The sequence below is a fragment of the Engraulis encrasicolus genome, chromosome 1 (genome assembly GCF_034702125.1).
Source record: "Engraulis encrasicolus isolate BLACKSEA-1 chromosome 1, IST_EnEncr_1.0, whole genome shotgun sequence".
In the NCBI taxonomy this organism is placed as follows: domain Eukaryota; kingdom Metazoa; phylum Chordata; class Actinopteri; order Clupeiformes; family Engraulidae; genus Engraulis; species Engraulis encrasicolus.
The window spans coordinates 26,910,495-26,930,686 of NC_085857.1; the positions used below are offsets into that span (position 1 = coordinate 26,910,495).

At 43.9% G+C, this 20,192-nt stretch overlaps 2 protein-coding genes across 2 annotated transcripts in view; one reads left to right on the forward strand and one right to left on the reverse strand.

Moving 5' to 3' along the window:
- Positions 1-3,340: 3,340 nt before the first annotated feature.
- On the reverse strand, positions 3,341-14,926 carry LOC134457626 (uncharacterized). Its single transcript, XM_063209665.1, has 9 exons — positions 14,855-14,926; positions 14,574-14,651; positions 12,604-12,729; positions 11,736-11,857; positions 9,356-9,488; positions 8,590-8,726; positions 7,048-7,153; positions 5,208-5,352; positions 3,341-4,297 (listed from the first exon to the last, which is right to left on the reverse strand). The coding sequence occupies exons 1-9, from the start codon at positions 14,924-14,926 to the stop codon at positions 3,654-3,656; spliced, it is 1,563 nt and encodes a 520-aa protein (XP_063065735.1). The 3' UTR covers positions 3,341-3,653.
- Positions 14,927-15,992: 1,066 nt separating this feature from the next.
- actr2a (actin related protein 2a) overlaps positions 15,993-20,192 on the forward strand; it is a 24,656-nt gene continuing 20,456 nt past the window's right edge. The window contains exons 1-2 of the mRNA XM_063199379.1: positions 15,993-16,150; positions 17,413-17,523. Of these exons, the coding sequence (XP_063055449.1) occupies positions 16,103-16,150; positions 17,413-17,523 (159 nt within the window). The 5' untranslated portion in view covers positions 15,993-16,102. The remainder of the gene's footprint in view (positions 16,151-17,412; positions 17,524-20,192) is intronic.

Here is a 20,192-nt window from a genome sequence, read left to right on the forward strand (position 1 = left end):
TGGGAGTTATGGAAGTCCAGATATCCTTGATGCTTTGCTGTCAGCTGTTCTTGTTTGTTGACCTGGTGCCCCACACTTCACTCTTCAATATACCCTGTAGATTTCCATGCCACGTTTTGCTGTTAACTCACCAGTTTAATTCTAAATCACCAGAAATTAACCCCCATTGAAAATGAATGGGGTTTTATTTCTGTTGAGTTAGAAAATCGTATCATGTAATCCAATGGCAGTATTAAAATGATATTTCAATCCCCTTCGAGTTGTGCCACGAGCTCCACATATGTTGTTTCTGATATTTTTGTTTAATGTTTCGTACGAACCCCCAAACTTTTTTTGCTGCGTTTCTTCAAATTTTTCATGCCGACGGCCTCGGAACAAAACATTGATGCTTCTGCATGAATAATCTTTATCTAGCCTCTTAAGCCAGCTTTGAGATAAGAGACAAGCTGTCCTAACAGTGGCTTGCTTTAAGCATGCACAATGTGAAACATTCAATGTAGTTTATGTCTAGAATTCGTGCTGCTCATTCCCTAATGTTACCTTTTTCATAAATACACCACTAAATATTCATTATGACTACGAATCTTTTTATTATGTTATTTGTTTTCTTTATTTTGGACAGTAGTCCTAGGCCACTACTGGATTTAGACTTTTTTTCCAGATAAAATGATAGATCGGATTGCTCTCCAGAATCGTCCATATTGATATTAGTCAATAAAACCAGTAATACGGTCATATTCTGGTGTCTTGATATTACTGTATGACCACCTTGACACAGATGAGAATTTATGGATGAGTAATTTCATTGGTCATTTATTTGCTGTGTTGACCACCAGTACAAGCCACAATTTGAGGACTTGAAGACTTCTAGATACCAGAGTTCTGTACACCTGAGACACGGTCGACCATAAAATATCTTTATTTTATACAGATTCCTTGTTGGGGGTAAAATAAACAAGTAAACAAAAATAAAAACAAAATGAATGGAGATTGGAATTACCTATACATTTTAACCAGATGCACTGGGCGTGTGAGAAGGCTGTGCATGTAAGGCAATGTGAATTTTTAAAAAAACACATTTTAACTGGTATACACACACCGGGGGCGTAGCTATGGGGGGCGGAAGGCCAGGCAGGGCATTTGCGTTTGCCAGAGCCTTTCCCATATAGGTGGGGGCCCTATTGCGACCTTTGTAGACCTATGAGTATTACTCTAGGGCCCTGTGTGCAGCAGTTCCGCCACTGACACACACTAACAATTAACTCAACATTTGCTACGTTTACATGAGACATTTAATTCCTAATTAACTCACTTTAATTCTGAATAAAGCTTAATTCCGCTTTGAAAACATCATGTAAACATATATGTAAAACGTATTAATTCGGAATTTAATGACAGATCAAAGTAAATTCGAGAAGTATTTAATTCTAAATTATTCATTCGGAATTAAAACAGTCATGTAAACGTAGCAATTGACTCAAAATGGTATTCGGTGTAATACCATCCTTACATAGTAATACATACAATATAAGACAAGTGTAGCACATCATCAACACCATTTCCCAAAGTCAAGTGTATGAGCCTTGGAAGTGTGTCAGCCTTCACTGGGCATGATTACAAAGGCCGACACACTTCGAAGGATGCACACTAGACATTGGGAAAAAGCCTGAGAGTGCACAGCACCATAAATGGGCGCACTGGATTCGAACCTCTGTCCCCCCCCCATGCACAGACGGCTTCATTTCCCAAGTCCAAAGTCTAGCTTTCTCTCCCACTCTCCACCTGTCAATTCCACACTGTCCTGTCAATTGAGGCAAAATCCCAATACACCGTAAAAATCAAATAAAATTAGTAAAGGTGAACATGACCGCCCACTGAGGCGATCGATATTTTGTTGCTGTTTTAAATGTTGGTTGGCTCTCCCCATTCAACATCTCCATCCCCAACATCCCCATTCTAACCCCATTCAACATCTCCGTCCCCAACATCCCCATTCTAACCCCATTCAACATACTGTACGTGCACCACGAGTAGGGATGCAAATTATCGATTAATTCATTAATCATTAGTTGATAGCCTTATCGATCGACTTACGATTAATTGATAAGTGGCGTTTCCTCCCCCGAAATCTCAATGTTTCTCGGAAAAAAAAACCTACTTAAACTAAAAATTTAATCTAAATCTAAACATTTAAATTAATTCTATTTCAATTACTTAATCCCAAGGTGATTTAAATATTCCCACTATTCACACCACTCTTCACACACACTCTTCAAAATTCCCATTTCACCTGGGTCTCTTGTCAGTTGAATTGTCGATTAATTGCGATGAATATTTTTTAATCGATTAATGCATTGATCGATTAAAGTCGATTAATCGATTAATCGTTTGCATCCCTAACCACGAGGAAACAAGCAACAGCAGAGGACAAGAGGAGGTAGTTTGCCATGGACCTCTCCTCTCTTTACAGGAAACAGGAAGTTGTGAGAGTCTCTTTGGGGCAGCCGTGGCCTAGTGGTTAGAGAGTTGGTCTTTCAATCTTGGGGTTGCCGGTTCGAATCCCCCTTGACCGCTCCCTACACCTCCATCCATGGCTGAAGTGCCCTTGAGCAAGGCACCTAACCCCACATTGCTCCAGGGACTGTAACCAATTCCCTGAAAAATAATAGTTGTAAGTCGCTTTGAACAAATGAAAGCGTCAGCTAAGTGCAATGTAATGTAATGTAAAGAGGTACAACCAAAAATCGTATAAGAGAGACCATCCAATGCAAAGGACTGTGCTTAAAATTCGGTCTCCTAAGGAGGCGTTGTCCCTCCTTCTTCTTCTCTTTTCGTGGTGTTTGCACAAGACGTGCGCTACCGCCATCTACAGCGCTAAGGGGACTCCATTTATTCTCAACCTCAAGACTCAGAAGGTCTCCTAATCGAAGGTCTCCTAAAGGGTCGTTCACCCGACGTTAAGTGGATACCAGAAAAGAACCCGCCTGATTTATCTCTCTCTCATATACGATTCCCTGGTAGAACATTAGAATAGAGGTGACCCCGCCCCCCTTTTCACAGCAATCCATGACAGTCATTTTTCGAGGTAGATGAGAAATGGAAATGAATGAGGAAGGAGGCTCACATCTGTCAAAAACTGGCTGAATAATGTGAAAATGTCCATCAACACACTAGACAAGGACAATAGTTGAAGTGTGTTGCTAAATATCTACGTAATTAATATAATTTGATTTTAAAATGTATTTAGCCCAACATTTCCAATCTGGCCTTTGATTAACGTGTAACTTCATATTCATAGTCTGTTCTAGTCATTTTTTTGACAGAGGTGGGCGTGTTGATTTGCATTGACTGAAGGTGCCTATACCAGAGACAGTCCATTATGAATTAAAAGAAGCTTTGCCTATACTACCTACACAAGATGGGAGGCGCCATGTGCTGTTCCCAGTGCTGTCATGCATTGCTTTGTCACCTCTAGTCTAATGTTCTACCTCTATGGTCTCTTCAGGTATTAAATAAACTAAGACAGTTGAGTGAAAATATGGCACCCATCCTTCCATCTCTCCATCCATTGATCCATCCATCCATCCATGCATACATCCATCCATCCATCCATCCATCCCTTCATGCATTCCTGCATGCATTCATTCATTCATTCAGCTATGCTGTCCATCAGTGTCACCATTGCGCAAGCAGAGGCCACAGCGACACTCGGGGTCGTGAACTGGCGCTCTAGGTTGACCTTCACTCTTCTTCTTCTTGACCTTCAACCCTAAAGGTCGGCCCCGAGGTCGACCCGTGGAGACATGTTTCCTTTTCCTGCCCCCTAGCGGACTCGTGCGTTGTGTGGGGAGTAGCGTATTCATCTTAGCGGCAAGCGGTAGACTCCATCTTGGATTTTGCGTTTGGATGTTATGTGTACGTGCAGCAGCAGCAGCACTTGTGCTTCTCCTCCTCGGTTTCCCGAAGGCAGAAAGGGCTGAAAGGAGCCGTTTGTCGTAGTTTTGGATCTTCCAGAAGGACGACACGAAGGATGTGATCGAGGCGCGGGCACTCGGATCCCTTCGCAGCTTGTCCTTGAGGACGTCGCACAGGGACGCGAGGCTACTCTCGAGATTCGCGACATTCAACTCGTTTCGGAAAGAGTTGGCTCCATGACCTTCACGATGACCTTGGAGATGTCCTTGGAAATGCCCTTCTTCTTCGAGATCCTCGTCGTTTTCAAACGGTTCGGCTTCCTCTCCTGAGTCTTGTGGTGGCAGCAAGAGATGGGTCATGTCCGTTGCCTCCTCTTGAGTACCTGCTTTGGAGAAACAAATTAAGGTAAGAGTACGCATAAGGTCTCTTTATTTATACCCGGAGGTAGATTTGGTTGCAAGTAAATGTAGCAAAAGCTTACACCAGCGATTCCCAAACTTCCCCCCCCCGCGCATCCCCTTTCCCCTTGTACTAATTTCAATGTGGCTAGCGCACCCCCTAAGCAAATGTTGCACAGCCACTCATTTTGGGCAATCCTCATTTCCAATAGACCTGACGTTTTTTCTGCCATCATTACAATGGAACTTGTTGCATGGCAAGTCTAGGAGTTATAAATTACACTTCAGATGGATCCTTCCAGCATACAATTCACCAAACAATTAAAAACTATGTAATGTTCATGAATGCAGTATAAAAATACACATATCAGCCATTGCTCCATTCAGCTCGCGCACCCCCTTGTGGCAGGCCACACACTCCCTGGGGTGCACGTACCACAGTTTGGGAAACCCTGGCTTACACAGACAACACAGTACTGACATCAGTAACGATAAAAGCTTGCACAAACAACACAATACTAATGACAGTGACAAAGGACAGTAACAAAACAAAACAAGGACAACAAAAACAAATACACAAACATACACACAATCTGTTTTATTTTACGCCAATTCATAACGCGTGTCGTTTTGAAGTACTGTATGTTGTACAAGATCGACAAACCTTGTGTGTGTGAAATAATTTTGCTGAAACAATTGAATGCTAAACTCACTACACACACACCATTCCAACAACAACAACAATAAAATGCATTATAGCACGCAGAAACTGTTCACAGTGATGTGGCAATCATCCAGGGACTGTAAATGAATACCCTACAACATATCCAAGTTGCTTTGGATGAAAGTGTAAGCTAAATGTGAAGTTACACTATAGATAATATGAAAGCAAACCTGTGACTGAATCGATGACCACCACAGCTCCACCGTGGGGTCCCACCAGGCTGTGGCTCCCATGTCCATCGTCAGCGGCGGCCATGGACTCAATCTGGGCACACGCGCCACGCTGTTCATCGTTATAGGCCTCCTGACTGCTCACCTGGGGGCAGAACGTAAAAATAAAAGCAAAAGTACATTTATGGTGTAAGTACAACACTAGCCCATGATATTACATAGCTGTTACACTATTTACTCCATTTTATCACCCAGTGAGCAGACGGAACGTCTTCTGATTGGCTGAGCAGGTGTCCTTTATTCCCCGGTAGCAGGACACCTATGATGTCATGCGGGCGTGCGGGCTTCCAAGTTGCTTCTTTTCTAACTTTCTGGCAAAGTGCCGTTACTAGTTCTATCGCATCTGGTTGTCTAGTCAAGACCGCGTCGTTAGTTCTATCGCATCTGGTTGTCTAGTCAAGACCCCGTTACTAATTCTATCGCATCTGGTTGTCAAGTCAAAAACCCAGTCCTCAAGTCTATCGCCTTTGGTTGTCAAGTCACCCCAACACTCTGCGCGCGTCCTTACATGCCTCCGATAGAGGCGCGTCTCACTAGATTATTAAGTGGTGCCCATAGCAACGTACCAAGCGCAGTGATGAATCTACCTTCTCACGAAGCCTTAGATCAACATATTACTAAATTAATACTTAAATGCTGGTAACCGGGTGATAAGCGGAATAGCGGCCTTCGAGGTGTCCCGATATCAAGGGAAAATGGACTTGGCGAAGCGAACAGCCCTTCGGCTGCGGCGTCGGGCTGTTTAGAACGCTCCGCCTCGTCCATTATTTCCCTTGATATCGGGACACCTCGTCGTCCGCTATTCCATACGTAACTAATGAGATCGATCGACCGACTGTGTTGTGACTGAAAAACACTAAAAACCCAACAAGGACCCACCACAAACTTGATCCAACCAGCAGAGTCAGCTGATCGTCAGACAAGTTCAAATCTACAAGTTACTTGATAAGTTACCAGGGTAACACTTTATAATAATGTCTGCTTATAAACCATTAATAACACTTAGTAGGTAATGAACAGATGATTAACAAAATATTAACAAATGTTTGTAAATGACTAGGAAATGTTATGTTAATATTTTATTTCATCGAATATTTACAAATTGTTTGTAAATGATAAAAAAATGTTGAGAGGTTTGTAGCAATTACAAATTATGAATAAATTATACATTGTACATTTATTATAAATCATTTGTAGATATTTTATGCAGCATGAATAAAATTAAGTTATGATGAAAAAAAACATTAACAAATGCTTTTTATTATAAAGTAGAGATGCACCGAGTCCTGATTTTTAGGATCCTGCCTAATACGGGATACCGGATCCTACGAAAGGGTTGAAACACATAGCCTACCCGCACACGTGGGCCCTTTTTATTACGTTGGCTCAAACTATTTTTTAGACTCATTGGCTTACTGCCACACTGCCTGCAACGGCCGCTTCCAAAGGGCTTTCACTCCATGCAGCGATTGGGGTTGTGAAAGACTGACTGAAAAGCCTAGGCTACGTAAAAACTAGAGATACACCAGATCCTGATTTTTAGGATCCTACCGATACCGGATCCACTGCTTAAGATCCTGCCAGACCCGGATCCTGTGAAAAACCCTATTATTCTGCCGGATCCGGAACCGGATCTTGGATCCGGTGCATCTCTATTATTGAGTTAATTATTTACTAAGACTGTATAAGCAGACTTTATTATAAAGTGTTACCGTTACCTGTGTTGAAAGGAAACAGTTTCTTTTTTTAAAACTTTAACTTTAACTTTTGATACCGCTACCTGTGTTGTTTTGACCACGGCCTCCTCTTCCTGGTTCTCCTGGGGGTTTTTCGTCTTGGCCTCTGCGTCTGCAGAATATTCCCTCTTGTAGAGCGAGTAGTACAATCTGGAAAGGACATAAACAACATCGAACTTGTCATTCTGGGTTGTCTGGGGCCTACACTAAGAAGCTTCTTAAGAAAATGAGGACTCCAGGCTCTTCAACTAGAACAGGGTTTCCCAAACTGTGGTGCGTGCACCCCTGGGGGTGCGCGGCCAGCCATAAGGGGGTGCGCGAGCTAAATAGAGCAATGGTGGATATGTGAGTTTTCATTCAGCATTAATGAACATTAAGTAGTTGTATGGTGAATTGTATGCTGGAAGGGTCCATCTGAAGTGTAGTTTAACTCCCAGACTATTGGAAAAGAGGATTCCCCAAAACAACTGTGCATAATGTGCAGTGAATGCGCAGTGAATCTTACTTCTGTGGCCAATGGCCATTAGCACACCAAAATATTTGCTTAGGGGGTGCGCGAACCACACTGAAATGTACAAGAGGGTGCGCAGGGAAAAAACTTTGGGAACCGCTGAACTAGAAGATTCATCTCTTCGCTTCACCTGGTTTACTCCTGAACCATCGTCTTAGTAGAGGTCCTTGGGGAACAATAAATGCATGTACGAATCGATTGTATGAATGCATAGGATTGACTCAAATCATTCGCCGCCAGAGGTGTCAAAAGTTAGAGTAAGAAAAAGAAATGCTGTTTCCTTTCCGACACAGGTAAGTTAACCAAGTAACCAGAGGACCTGTGACTCTGCACTGGTTGGATCAAGTTTGTGGTGGGATCCTTGTAAGGTTCTCAGTGTTTTTTTTTTTTTAAACAACACAGTCCTATCTCGTTAGGTACAATGGAGTACATGGTGTAACAGCTATCTAATATCTATGCTAAACTCGTACCATGTGTTGTAAAGTGAATAACCATGTTACACCATGAATTTACTTTTACTTTTGACACCTCTCTTTTTGACACCATCTTTGTTCAGTGTAGTCGGTTAGAACAGGTTTTACCTGGCTGCAGGCCATGATTGATTGTAATCACTAACAATTGTTTGTCAGGCCTAATTAGAACAGCGGACTATCAGCTGATTACCTAACGTCCAATCAGCTGTGCAGGCCACCTCTACTTATTGTTTATTAACTTTTTTAAGATGCCTGTAGAAGATCTATGATCGACGCGACCCCCAATAAATGAAGTCTTTTGCAAGTGGTGTGCAGATCCTTTCCCCCTAAAATTTGGCATCTACTGATGCTTTTCTCGTGGATGTGCGAGCTGCCCACTACATTTAAGTTCAATACAATGTCATTACCCTAAGCCCTTATATCAAAACCCCACTTACCGGTAGCAGAACAAGCACTGAAGGGTAACAGAACTTTGAAAGGGCGTATCACGATTCTGGCTTCTTGCACTGTGATATAATTTTGTGGCACTGCGTGTCATGATTTCTCAATCTCTCGGTTCAATACAGTATCATTACAGCCCTTATTTCAAAACCCCCTCTTACCGGTAGCAGAAGTAGATGTCCGGACATAAGGCTCTGTCCGCAACGGCCTTCTGATATCCATCTCCGTGCTCCAGCTGAAGGCTCTGCTTCAGGAAGGTGAGGGCCGAGGAGGGGGAGTGGCCACCCTGGAACAGGACCTGCCATGAGAAATGAGAAGGAATATCACTTTATTGTCAGGTTTCACTACAATTCACTTTTCATCCCTGATCAAGAGTCGTTTAAAGATGGACAAGATAATATCTTGTTTTTTTTTTAATATGCAGTAGTCCAGTGATGTTATATGTGCTGTATATTAACATCACTGAACTACTGATTTATTTATTTTTTTAACTGACAACAAAATTAGCTAGCAGAAAGGCTAAATGGCTAGTGACTCGGAAAAATCACTAGCCACAGTGGCCGGTGAGCAAAAAAATGAATGTCGAACCCTGATAGATACATACGTACATGCATACATAACACAAAGACAATTACAATGTAATAAATCAGACAAGTCGTTTTTTCAGTCCGTCTCCTAGTGTAATTACAGGTATGGATATATTATCAATACATTAGAACTAGAAATGTAAATCACAGCCTCCATGACGATACAATACGGAATCGATTTCTTAAAGCAGGGATTCGATTATTTTCGATACTTAAGAATTCCCCACAACACGATACGATTCGATTCAATTGTTGGTCGCAGGATCGATGCATTGATACATTTCCATTATTTTTTACACCCCTAATTAGAACCGAAATACTGTATATTAAAGACAATGACCTCCAGTTTCTTCATTGTCTCCTTGGAGACGTCCCGCTGCCCCAGGGCCCATTGGCTGGCCAAGGTGTGGTTGTGGTGGTGCTTGATGGTCACGAACATCAAAAAGCCCTGGTGGATGTGAGGGTCTGTGGATCTGTAAAAAAAAAAAAAAGGTAAGGACAGGAAACATCAAGGGTGTGACAGTTTATCTTTAATGACAATGATGATACTATATCTGTTTTGTATAACGCTTTTCATTAGGCTATACCTACTTAAAGACGCCTTACAGGAAGTTCTCTCTCTCACACACTCACACACACGCACACACACAAAAGGGAACAAGTGGTAGACAACGTAAAGTGATGGCGAGGGGTCGGCGGATGCTGAGGTGCATAGTGCACAGACTTTCTGCACAGTCAGTTGCCACAGAGCTTCGAACTTGTTGTGACCTTCACAAGATTAGCCTAAGAACAGTACAGTACGCAGAGAGCTTTGTGAAATGGATTTCCATTGGCTAAGCAGCTGCATTCAAGTCTTACATCACCAGGTGCAATGCAAAGCGTCAGGTGCAGTGATGTAAAAGCATGCCACCAACTAGGTGTGTGACGAGACGCTCATGAGACGAAACAAGACACGTGATGGAGCTGACGAGATCGAGACGAGACGAGATTTCAAGAAAACTAAATGACAAATAACCGAGTTATTTAACCGAGTTGTACATGTATAATTTTTAAAATGTTTTACTATAACTCATACATGATGTAAGCATGAACTTCTTCCTCTACAAATTTAAATTAAAATAAAATGTTACCAAAGTTAAAATAAAATTGGAAAAAAGTTGGGGCAGTAAATAGATTTTTAAAATAATCTAATTCATTACAGACTTTGTAATAAATTCATCTAATTTAATCTCATTTTTATCACCCCCATTGGAGATATTGGCATGAGAGAGAAAAGTGGGAAAAGGCTTAGGGCTGCCACTAACAATTACTGGAAGTTGGAACAGACAGTGCAAATACAAAGTTAACATCCAGTATGAAAAACTACAAACTTTCTAGCCATGAACACATTCCTGTTTCATTGATAGAGATGCTGTAGTAGATAGATTCTATTTCTCATTCTGGCAGCATGCGTGTCACTGGCTAAGTCAACAAGGCCCTGTCACACAACAACTGTGAACTCAACATTTAGAGATCTCGTCACACACCCCTACCACCAACGTTGCTGTGGAGCAATGGAGCAGTGGAGCTGCGTTCTGTAGTGTTGCACCAATACCATTTTTTGGCCCGATACGATACCCGATACCTGGCTGTGCAGTATCGGCCGAGACCGATACCATACCGATACCGATACCATACCGACACCGATACCACCCTATTTGAAATGACCCATATATATGAAGGGCTGTAGTGCATACTTAATTGTAAAATCATTGCATGGCTTTGTCAGGCTGCTGCCTACCTTTGTGAAACAGGAAAAAGACTAAAACAAAGTGAATCCAGCAAAACGTTTTATACTTTTTAAATACCGCTATGAAATAAATAATTTCAAGGCTGTTGAAGTGTCATACAAGCATCTGTAAATGGTATCGGTGCCCTATTTGTTGGTACTCGCCGATACCGATACCACCATTTTAGTGCCGATCCACCGATGCTGGTATCGGTATCGGTGCAACACTAGTAGTGAATCACTCTTCCATCTGGCAAACTGGTAAACCAAACTGCGTTAATGTGTCAAATGTTCTCCTAGGCCACTTTTCCCATGTCTGTAAGTGTAAGCGTACATATAGCAGACCTTTTTCCAAGTATGATGGCCCTTGCTCCCGTAGTTTTACAATGTGATGATGAATTGTCGAATAATGAGAGGGGCAGATAACACAGAGTCGTAATGAGGCATAACTAAGCGGATATAACCCATTTTTAACACACGGTATGATGGGGAACTTTTTACTGAACATGTGTATGATGTGATAATTCTAATAGGTTACTATATTGTATAATGTATTTATGGTGTGTAGTCAGATTATAATGATCAGAATATGTTTTTTCTTTTTGAAAACTGACTTATGAAGAGCTATGTCTACAACCTTTGAAATTATGAAGTGTATATATTGTAAATAAGTATTTGGGAAAGGTGCCCTCTGGTACCCACAGTGTATATAGGCCCTACCCTTCACTTTTAATGAGACACCCCCTTTCCCCTACCCCCACCCCTCACAGGTATTTAAACCACACCCTGTACACCTGTTCGTTGTTGCACTTGAAAAAGGACGAAGGTCCGAAATGTCGTGCAAATAAATCACTGGGAGCATTAACAGTGTTGCGGACTTCTATCATTTAAATCATTATGATGGGGAACTAGGCATAAGGTTGAATCCCCTGTGCACATTGCAATAGCCTACCTGGTCTTCTTGTTGTTGCCGTCTCTGGCCCTCTTCAACACCAGGTAGAGCTGGGCAGGACAGTAGGTGTTCCTTTTCGTATAGCTTCTGTGCCCGGTGTTGTGCTGGCATTTCATATCAACCTGTGAAAACAGAAAGTTCAACGCTATACACGCAATACTTTGACTCTGACCTTGTTTGAAGTCAACGTTGAAAGCCATGAGAGGAGAAGCTTGAATTTATTACTGACACACAGTTGGGCTCTAAACCATGACACAGAACAGACAAAAGTTCTTTCCCGTGACATTGAGGAGCTTGCAAAGGCAATGAAAAATATCCAAGGCACTCTTCTTCTGGGTTAAAAAGCTTTTAATAAACAGCTAGTTCATAGTGGAACGGTTAAAATTGCCAACATGTTTCGGCCGACAATGGCCTTCTTCAGGGCTGTAAAAACATTTCAAATCTCCCCCCACTTCCCTATATGTATGTGAACGTCATCATGTTCTGGTGCGCGTCGCGCAGGTCTCCAGGCCGTGCGCGCCTGTGAACGTGCGCGCCATCTGGTTCCTCCCGTCCGTGCTTGCACAGGTGCCCAAAACAAATATGGTTGACAACTGTTGTCCTTGCAAAGGCGTCACACCTCAACGGGGGATGCACTGGCAGATACAGTACATATGCCTTTACATTGTGCCACTGGGCCCTAGCTTATAAGCTTCACTGGGGGACCCTTATCTCCATACTCTTATACCTTTTCATGAGATGTGGCTGAATGTCAAAAAATGACGGTGTGAAGAGAGAAATAAATCATTCATTTATTCATTCACATGATGCCAATCCTAAACTTGACTAATGTCAATTATGTCCTGGGTGAATGACGATGCACACTTACTCTGAAGGCATTGCGCCTGTAGTTTTTGACTTCACTGTAGGTCTTGCAGATTCTTAATGTGACTCTCGACGACTCCTGAAAGTCCTTTAGCCACTTCTTTGCCTCCTCTACGGTGGTACATTTGAGCTATGACGTGAAATAAAGTGATATTTAGAAATACATATGATGTTTTTTTAACGTTATTACATTACACTCAGTAAAGTAGTTGACACTTTTATCCAAAGCCATTTACAGACATTAGGGTATTGGAGACGTGTAGTGTGCAGTGTAGTGATACAGTAGGTGCCATGCTCTAGGGCAGTGTTTCTCAACAGGGGTGCCGGGGCACCCTGGGGTGCCGCGGGCCCCCCTCAGGGGCCGCAGAAAGGTGGCTGATGAATAAATTATGTAATATAATACATATTTGTATAAATTGATAAATTAATGCTAGTCAGTGGAATCTTTCATCTGCCATATCTGCAAATATAGGTCATCCCAGTAAGCTAAGACGTCTCCAAATGTGTTACTTTTTCAAGCTTGTGTGGTATCGGATGCAATGGTTACGGCTTGTTGGTTTGGGGTGCCTTGAAATTGTTCATGATTTGAAAGGGTGCCTCGCCTAAAAAAAGTTTGAGAAACACTGCTCTAGGGGACTCGAGCCATTGAGGGAGGAAGGGATTGGTATTTGGTAAGGGCGGGAATTGAACCTGCAACCCTGTGCTGTACAGTGCAACTTCCAAACCAGTACACCACCGCTGCCCTGTAAAGAAAAATATTGACGCAATTGAAAGGCTGCTCTATAAAAAGGCACACAGCGCAATATAGAGAAGTACTATAAAACCACACAACATGCAAACTAATCATGGCATTTTGAAGTGTAATGCATACAAAAATCAGCTTAAATCATCCAACTGACATGTCCAAAAGCAAAGAATATGCAAAGACCTATTGAGAGACTCCCATCTGCATTTGCGACAATACACAGTGTACACAACGAAAAAATTGCATTTATGCCACACCCATTCAAGGGAGGCAGCCCAACTGGTAACAAAGTGCGACATGCTGGCAAAACCGATGCAAGTCTATGGTTAGATGTATTATGGATGGGCACTGAGCATTTTCTTACAAATCATCATTTTACTTGGGGCAGCTGTGGCCTTATGGTTAAGGAAATGGGCTGTAGGTCAGAGGGTTGCAGGTTCAAATCCCACCCTTCCACTTCCTACCAAATGTCATGGCTGTGGTGCCCTTGAGCAAGGCACCTAACTCATGGGCAGTCATGGGTGAGCGGTTAGGGCGTCAGACTTGCATCCCAGAGGTTGCCGGTTCGACTCCCGACCCGCCAGGTTGGTGGGGGGAGTAATCAACCAGTGCTCTCCCCCATCCTCCTCCATGACTGAGGTACCCTGAGCATGGTACGGTCCCACCGCACTGCTCCCCATGGGGCGCCACTGAGGGCTGCCCCCTTGCACGGGTGAGGCATAAATGCAATTTCGCAGTGTGCAGTGTTCACTTGTGTGCTGTGTCACAATGACAATGGGAGTTGGAGTTTCCCAATGGGCTTTCACTTTCACTTTCACTTTAACTCCATACTGCTCCAGCGAGTGTAACCACCAATACCCTGTAAATTAGTGTTTCCCAACCAGGGGTACGTGAACCACTAGGGGTACACGAGCACACGGCAGGGGGTACTTGGAAAAATGTTATTTTTATAACAAATGTATGGAGCAGTCAGATAAGGACAGCGAAAGCAATACAGAGCATGAATTAGGGGGTACTCATGGCACAACTAAGAGGTTTAGGGGGTACGTGAGACAAAAAAAGGTTGGGAAACAATGCTGTAAATAACTGTAACTGGCTTTGGATTAAAAGCATCAGCTATTTGTAATGTAATGTAAGCTTAATGTAATGCAATTGTACTGCATGTTGCTACCACATGGTTACGGCAGGAAGGGGAAATAGTAATGTCCGTCCAACAGATTGTACTGTACCTTGACAGTGGCGGTGAAGCCGCTCTCCACTTCCTTGAAGGTGCACAGGCTATGGCAGTAGCCCTCAGGCAGAAGTTGCTGTAAATAAAAATAAAAAAACATAATAAATCACAAGGTTAGAACTTCTAACTTCTAACTTAGAAGATAGATAGAAAAACAGAGAGATTGGCAGACTGACAGACAGACTATTCTACGGGGGGGGGGGACCGGCAGTCAAGCGGTCTAGTCTGCTTATTATCTGGCTAGAGTAAATGTAACGTAAAGGAAGCAACATTACTCACCTGTAGCTGGTCTGGAATGGCATCCTGTGACTCTTTCGCACAGATCGGACACCAGGTACACAGAGCACTCATGGCTGCAGGGGCAGGCACACACACACACTCTTAAAATACTACTTATTACTACTACTACTACTACTACTATTATTATTATCATATTATTATTAATAATAGTATTATTATCATTAACCCCTTAATGCACACCGTACCTCCTGTGGCACGCGGTAATAGACATTGAAAGTTAACTACTATAGTACTACACTACAATGACAGTGCACGGGGCCTTTAGTGATACATTATGACTTGGTCATTGCCATTCTGGTAACAGCTAATTTATAATGCCGTGTCTTAAGGGGTTAATAATAATATTATTAATAATAATAATAATCAACATTTTATGGCTTAATATTGATAACTATTGACCCATGACTAATATACAGATTCTCTGGATTATCAAAGGGGAAAATGCACATTTTTGCGTGACTCAAAGTCTCTTCATGATTGCCACATGAACCTTACGACTGAATAAAGTGCAAGTGCAGTTCCACACACACACCCTGTTTAGTTCTAGTGCGTGCGCACTGCTTTCGAGGGCAGTCGTACACACATACTGCTCTGGCTCTCTTCCTTACACCTTCGCTCGCCACCAAATGAAGCTGGGCGAGCAGCCAGCATTAGTGTAAAGCAACTCACATGATTTTTAAGTATTTCAATCTATGTGGCAACTATCCTTGTGTGAAAAGCTAGTTATTTCGCTAAGGTGGCGTGACCCTGCTTAGTTCATTTTAGCTTGCTCCCTGGGAAGATGCAATTCAACGCATTGAAATGACAGTGGCCAGTTAACTAGCTGCTACAACCACGAGTCCGTAGGTTATTCCGTTAATAAAGTCACAATTTTGCTTAAAACATGTGCCTATATTCGTCTATTTACCTCAAATAGCGATGCCACAAGCAACTGTACTGTTTACTTCGTTTCGTTCAGCTGTCTTCAGCTTTGTGTCAGAGGCAGAGCCTGAACATTTTCAGCCTGAGATCAAATAGCCAATCATAGGTGAAAGAGAGCCGACTGCTACCCAATCAGAAGCGACAAACGGAGAAAGGCGGTACGTCTCACTACCATCCTGCATTTCGCAATCGCACATTCGCAACTGGAGAGGATGTGAGATTTCCGCTTCGCTCGCTCGCAGTCGCAGTCACAGACGAAGAAAGTTGTGCAGGGTTGGACTGCGGGTTTCAGGGATCAGACGAGAAATGGACAGCCAGGGAAGGAAAGTGGTGGTTTGCGACAACGGTACTGGGGTAAGTCCAAAAACCGTCACCCCGCTGACAATCAATCTGAGGGCGATAGACAAATGATTTGGTCTCACCGTTGCCTCTTCCTTGCTATAAAATGTCTCTTTTAGAAACAGGAAGTAGGCTGTAGTAGTAACAGAGCGAGACAGGGTGGGATTCATCAAAGAATGTACCAGGCTGTGAATGGAAGAGAGGGGCACTGGCATACCGGTGGTGCTCGTTCGTTCTACAGTCGAAATGAGATGGTCATTTTGACATCCGTCGCATGCCTATTGTTGAAATCAGTGTAGACTCTAGTTCTAGCATCGGCTTTTGACAGTTTCCTGTCATTTGGTTGGTTCGGCTGAGCCAGCCAGCCAGCTAGCCAGCTGATTTGGCAGTCAAGTTACCAGCAGCAGCAGAAGGCTATGTGACTAAAATGCACATCAGTGGGTGATCATGAGTGGGTGATCATCACCCCATCTCGTAGCCTACTTTTCTGGATCTCTGTGTCCATCCTGATGTGCATCGTCGGCAGAAATTATGACTCTGGAATGATTTTCTCGTCAGTGTAACTGGGCAGCACTGTCCATTCCAGCTGCACAAAGGCATTTCTAAAGCAAGCTGTCGAACCCAGAGACAAAGCTATGATAGGCAGCCACGGCATGTAGGCTATGCTTGCTCAGTGAACTGTCAATACATTATTAGCCTGCAATGTAACAAGGAAGTTGCAGATGTGTAACCGTACAAGGCATGTCTCGTACTCTGATGTAGCCAAGTGTGAGACGGTCTCATTTCTACCGGAACTACTTAAGTGGGCGCCTCTCCTCTTTCCTCAATTGAATTATATAACTTCAGATTTGATTAGATACCAGTAGGCTGGGGAGCTCAATGCTTATCCCCCTCTTGACAGATGTAGTTGGGGTCTGGTGATGTTTTATTTGAACCATATGAATGTTTACTAGCCTGTTTACCTTTTACATGATGCTCCAGGCCCCCTTCTTTCTCCACCCTATCTTGCCTTACTGATTGAAAGCTTCAAAGCTAAAATCATGATGTGCTTATAAACAACACCTGAAAGTGGAGTTACTTCAGTGACTTGATAGACCAAAAATGCTGTGAGTTCATGCCTCTTCCTTTCTCTCTTGTGCCTACTCTCCACCTGAACACCTCTCTCTCTCTCTCTCTCTCTCTCTCTCTCTCTCTCTCTCTCTCTCTCTCTCTCTCTCTCTCTCTCTCTCTCTCTCTCTCTCTCTCTCTCTCTCTCTCTCTCTCTCTCCTGTGATCAGTTTGTGAAGTGTGGCTATGCAGGCTCCAACTTTCCCGAGCACATCTTCCCAGCGCTGGTGGGCAGGCCCATCATCCGCTCCACCGCCAAAGTGGGCAACATCGAGATCAAGGTAACTGGCCAATTGCGTAACGAGCATGCTGTGATGTTTACAGTGGGGTTTTTTTTTCTACCAGTTACAGCGGCCTCCAATAAGTGGTTTGCTCCTCCCTTGCGTGGCAATAACAAGGTCATTGTCCAATCAGCACCCTTATATTGAGAGAGATTGGTGAATGGCATGATTAATTGTGTCCCTGTTACAGTTAATGTCAATTCAATTATATCATGGATGGAGGGAAAAAACGCAACCAAGAATTGTGAAGGAACGCACAACACAACATGTGCCACCGTGTGAATCAAAAGAAACACCCTTTACTGAACATACAGGAGCAGTGGCATGGTAATGAATAGGCCTTTATAGTCTGGGTCTGTGTAGCATGTCTGCACTGATTTACACCTGTGTGTGTTATCAGGGCGTGGAGGTAAGGGATTTGGTTTACATATTAACTAGCAGCTGAGTGACCAGCACAACACAACACCACACAGCACACAGCACAGCAATGCATACCTAGGATGACCCTGGAGCTGATCACTAGATCGGGTGGGGGACAGGCTTGGAGACTATTGCCTCTTTTCCACTGTCGGTTTTATGGTAGGCCTACATGTAACGGAGGCTAACTAGCACAGAGTTGGCGTGGAATGTTGGTAAACCTCCCTCCGATAGCCTCATACAGTCTCGTGCCGTTGGGCCGAGGGACTAGTCTCTTGGCCCAGCGGTATCGTACTGTGTCTCCCATTGCTGGACCGTTGTAGTTGACGAGATCGCACGTTCGATCCCAGAGGGGGGTGAACAGGTGCAAGATGACCTCCGTCACATACAGCTCGACTCGGACGACACTTTTTGCATTTCGATTGGGCACGACACAGCTCAATCGAAGAGCAAAAAGTGGCGGCCGAGTCGTGCTGTGTCGAGCTGTAGGCCTACCATAAAACCGGCAGTGGAAAAGAGGCATAAGTGGTTCTGTAGGGGTGGTGGTGGCTCAGAGGTGGTAGAGGAACCTGTTCCGTAACCAGAAGGTTGCAGGTTCGAGCCCCACTCTGCCTGACCCCATCCTTGAGCAAGATACTTAACCCCAAATTGCTCCTGGTGGTAGCGTGGTACCGATGGGTGAGTGTGAACGGGTGAATGTAAGGCAGTGGGTCTCAACCTTTTTTTCTTCACCTCATCATAAACCTATGAACGCCCACCTTTAGTGATAAAAAATAAAACAGCCTAATGCCCACCAATGAGATCTAAGCACCACCCCCTATCAGCTGTATCCTTCTCAACGCCCCCTAGGGCTCCCCAACGTCCCCTGGGGGGCTGTACCACTCCCGTTGAGAAACACAAATGTAAGGCATACAATGTAAAAGCGCATTGAGTGCTTGAAAGAGTGGAAAGGCGCTGCAAAATGCAGTCCATTTACCATTTAACTGTAAAATTGATAGTTTCTATGCACCATGCATGATTTTTGGGTTGATGGTGTGGTGTCTGTGAGGAAATGTGAATTTATAAGTCTCTACTCTAACATTTTTAGTTGCCCAGAAGAGCGTCTGTTTACAGAAGTGGTGGGTCAAGAGTCGAACCGGCAACCTTTTCGAGTCTAGTCTCATGTCTGACGAGGGAGTGTGTGTTTGTGTTGTTTTGGTTGGTCCAAGGAAGGTTGTTGGCAAGGAAGGATTCTTGAAGATCTTCAGTAGGTATTTTCTACACAGGTTTTTAAAAAGGTATCCAGAATCTGCAGAGATGCCAAAGCAGGGGTGCATTTCTGGAAAGCGTAGTTGCTAACTATGTTAGCTACTTTGTTGGTTGCAATGCAATTTCCCATTGGCAACTACCGAAGTTGCTAACGGCTAACAACGCTTTCCAGAAATGCACCCCTGTACAGTCCAAGCAGAACAGCAGGAAACATAGTTCAGCACACACACACACAGTGGCAGTCATGGGTGAGCGGTTAGGGCGTCAGACTTGCATCCCAGAGGTTGCCGGTTCGACTCCCGACCCGCCAGGTTGGTGGGGGGAGTAATCAACCAGTGCTCTCCCCCATCCTCCTCCATGACTGAGGTACCCTGAGCATGGTACCGTCCCACCGCACTGCTCCCCATGGGGCGCCACTGAGGGCTGCCCCCTTGCACGGGTGAGGCATAAATGCAATTTCGTTGTGTGCAGTGTGCAGTGTTCACTTGTGTGCTGTGGAGTGCTGTGTCACAATGACAATAGGAGTTGGAGTTTCCCAATGGGCTTTCACACACACACACACACACACACACACACACACACACACACACACACACACACACACACACCAACAAATGCCCATTTTTCGTACAGTACAAGGGCACACACACCGCAATCCACATCTTCTCTGTCAGCCCCCTTCTGTATTTGTCACTAAACCAATCAGTACCTCTCCCAGTGACCGGGGTCATGACCTTGCCCCTCAGCGTACACTACAGTATATCAGGTTCCATCCTCCAGCACCAGGAGACATGTGTAACAGAGGTCATCCTGCACTGTGTCCCAGTTGCGGAGCAGTTATACACCAGGCCCCAGGACAAAATACTGATATGGCCCCCGTATACGGTCTGTCTGTGTCATCATAGGGCCCCCACCACCAATACAGGAGGGCCCTGGGCCCAGGGGCAAATGCTCTGCTTTGCCCCCCCCTATAGCTCCGCCCCTGCAGTGTCCGCCACTCGGGA